The following is a 2,935-nucleotide window of genomic DNA, read 5'->3' on the forward strand; positions in this document are numbered from 1 at the left end:
ATATTTTAGCCATAAAATAAAAACCGGTATTATAAAACTAGTTAATTACGACAACTTTTGAAATATTGAATTATTTTTGTAAAAATCATGTTTTTATAACTTATTCAAACTCCAAAGTATTATTTAATGAAAGGAAGTTTTGTTAAACAATATTAAAAAAGTTTTGCATTGTTCAAACTCAAACTTAATACTAGTTATTAAATTTAAAATTAAACTAAGTCAAAATATAAAAACCAGGTTTTTTATAAGAACCTTAAAAGTGGTTTTTAGAAAATTGATACCATGACATACTGGATGCATGCAATTATCATGATATAACATGTTTTAAGTAGAATAATAAAACATACAAATCCCTTTTTCAAAATGCAACTCTATACCATCGAATTTTAGAAACCTTTGAACGTCACTTGTATAATGCTAGTGGGATAAATGATACATAACCACTAGTATTATCTTTTGATGGCCAACGTATTTCTCCGACTTCTATAACCAATTTATATAGTAATTGTACAAGTTTATCTAATTGGATGACTTGATTGGAAACGTCTTGTGATAAAAGTCACCTAAGGAAGAGTGTTCCAAGGCATAGATGAGACCAAACATGTTAACTTTACAAATGGTTTGTTAAGGGTCTCATAAATCTAGGAATTACAAATGTTGTAATTAATACAAGTTATTTACCATGTTAAAATTGGGTAAATAGGATAAAGGATACCTAACCATTTATTTGATTTGTAACTTGGATCCTAGACTTTAAAAAAATAATGTTTTTGGAAACAAAAGGGTATTATTATTTAAAGAATTAAATACTAAATGAAAACTTTGTTTAAATTTTGTAGATGGATCCACTAATTACTGTAACACATCACCCAATGAACATATGGTCAATTCTTGACAAAGAAATATTCAACTACTGCAACTTTTTGGACTGGCATAGAAATTTAAGAATTGTTTTTAAACAAGAAAAGAAAGACTATGTCCTTGAAAACCAAATTCGTGATGAACCACCTGCTCTCCCAAACGTTGCACATGATGCATGGCTAAAGCATGTATATGATTCACTTGATATTTCATGTCTCATGCTTGCCTCTATGGTTCCCGATCTTCAGCGGGATATGGAACACTACTCTGCCTTTGACATGATTGAATATCTTAAGGAGATGTTTGGAAAACAAACTAGAATAGAAAGGATTGACATTGTGAGAGAACTTCATACCATGAAAATGGAGGAGAATGGGAATGTAAGCACACATGTTCTCTATATGAAAAGATACATGGATCAATTGGAGAGATTGGGCTCTCCATATCCACAAGACTTGGCTACAGATATCATCCTGAACTCTTTGCAAAAGTCTTACAATGCTTTTATCATGAACTATAACATGAATGGGTGGGAGAAACCAATCTATGAGTTACACGAGATTCTAAAAACTGCAGAGATGAATATCCCAAGTAAAAATCCCTAAGTACTGATGATTAGGGAAGGAAAAGTCACGAAGAAAAAAAGGAAAGAACTTCAATGGAAAGCCACAAGCTGGAAAGGGCAAAGGGAAGAAAGCTCCTCCAAACCCACCACCCAAGAAGAAGGAAAAGGTTGCCAAAGATGACACATGCTTTGAGTGTGGAGTTGTCGGGCATTAGAAAGGAATTGTTTTAAGTACCTTGTAGAGTTGAAAAACAAGAAGGTTGGGGAAGGCCCTTCACGTATATCCATTTTCATGATTGAAATGGGATTATTTACTTTTTCATCAAACACTTAGGTATTAGATACTGGTTGTGGAAATCATATTTGTAGTTTGTTACAGGGGTTCAAAAAGAGTAAGAAACTGAAAGCAGATGAGATTGTACTGCATGTGGGCAATGGAGCATGGGTTGCAGTCCAAGCAATATGACATTTTGATTTATGTTTACCATCTAGTCTATATTTAACATTAGGCAATATGTGTTTAATTACTTCTATTACTAGAATTATCATTTCAGTTTCACGTTTGAGAAAATATGGTTATGATTTCAAATTTGTTGATGATAGCATTCACTCCTTCCTAAAAGGAATCTTCTATTTTGAGGCTAGACCAATAAATGGAATTTATGAACTAAACCTAGGTGACATCTCAAACAATAAGTCCCTTTATCATGTCAATACCAAAAAGCTCAAATCAGATTTGAACCAAACATATCTATGGCATTGTCGCCTTTAACATATAAGCAAGAAACACATATCTCAACTCCAAAAGAGTGGACTTTTGGCGGCAGATCACATAGAGTCATTTGACATATGTGAATCTTCTTTATGTGGCAAAATGACAAAATCCCCTTTCTTTGGAAAAGGTGAAAGGGCAAGTGCTTTAATAGGCATCATACACACCGATGTATCTAGACCTTTTAAATAATGTCTAGATATGGTGAGAAATATTATATCACCTTCACTGATGACTACAGTCATTTTGATTATGTGTATTGGATAAAACATAAACATGAAGCATTTGAAAAGTTTAAATTGTTTCAAAGTGAAGCTGAGAATCAACTTAATAAAAAAAATCAAAATCCTTTGTTCGAATAGAGGAGGCAAGTACTTGAGCTATGAGTTCCAAGACCATCTAATAAGTCATGGGATTATCTCACAACTCACCCGACCTAGAGCACCATAGCTTAATGGTGTTTCTAAGAGGAGAAATCAGACATTATTTGATATTGTTCGATCTATGATTAGTTAAAGTACCCTTCCTTTATCTTTTTAGAGTTATGATGTACTTACCGCTGCTCGTATCTTGAATATGGCACCAACTAAGAAGGTAGAGCAAACACCTTATGAGATGTGGTATGGAAGACGTCCATCCTTATCTTATATGAAAGTTTAGGGATGTGAAGCTTATGTTAGATAAGAGACTTGTAGCAAACTTGAGCCTAGATATACCAAATACATCTTTATAGGATA

At 33.0% G+C, this 2,935-nt stretch overlaps 1 protein-coding gene across 1 annotated transcript; it reads left to right on the forward strand.

The window, feature by feature from the left end:
* Positions 1-589: 589 nt before the first annotated feature.
* On the forward strand, positions 590-1,466 carry LOC145040240 (uncharacterized). Its single transcript, XM_078988197.1, has 2 exons — positions 590-619; positions 840-1,466. The coding sequence occupies exons 1-2, from the start codon at positions 590-592 to the stop codon at positions 1,464-1,466; spliced, it is 657 nt and encodes a 218-aa protein (XP_078844323.1).
* Positions 1,467-2,935: the final 1,469 nt, after the last annotated feature.

This window comes from Lactuca saligna, chromosome 4 (assembly GCF_052625555.1).
Source record: "Lactuca saligna cultivar CGN05327 chromosome 4, ASM5262555v1, whole genome shotgun sequence".
NCBI lineage: Eukaryota > Viridiplantae > Streptophyta > Magnoliopsida > Asterales > Asteraceae > Lactuca > Lactuca saligna.

Excerpts from the sequence above, each read along its gene's own strand:
- LOC145040240 (XM_078988197.1), top strand. The coding sequence starts at position 590 with ATGAGACCAAACATGTTAACTTTACAAATG. Across the intron at positions 620-839 it reads ACATGTTAACTTTACAAATG|ATGGATCCACTAATTACTGT; the intron begins GTTTGTTAAGGG and ends TAAATTTTGTAG.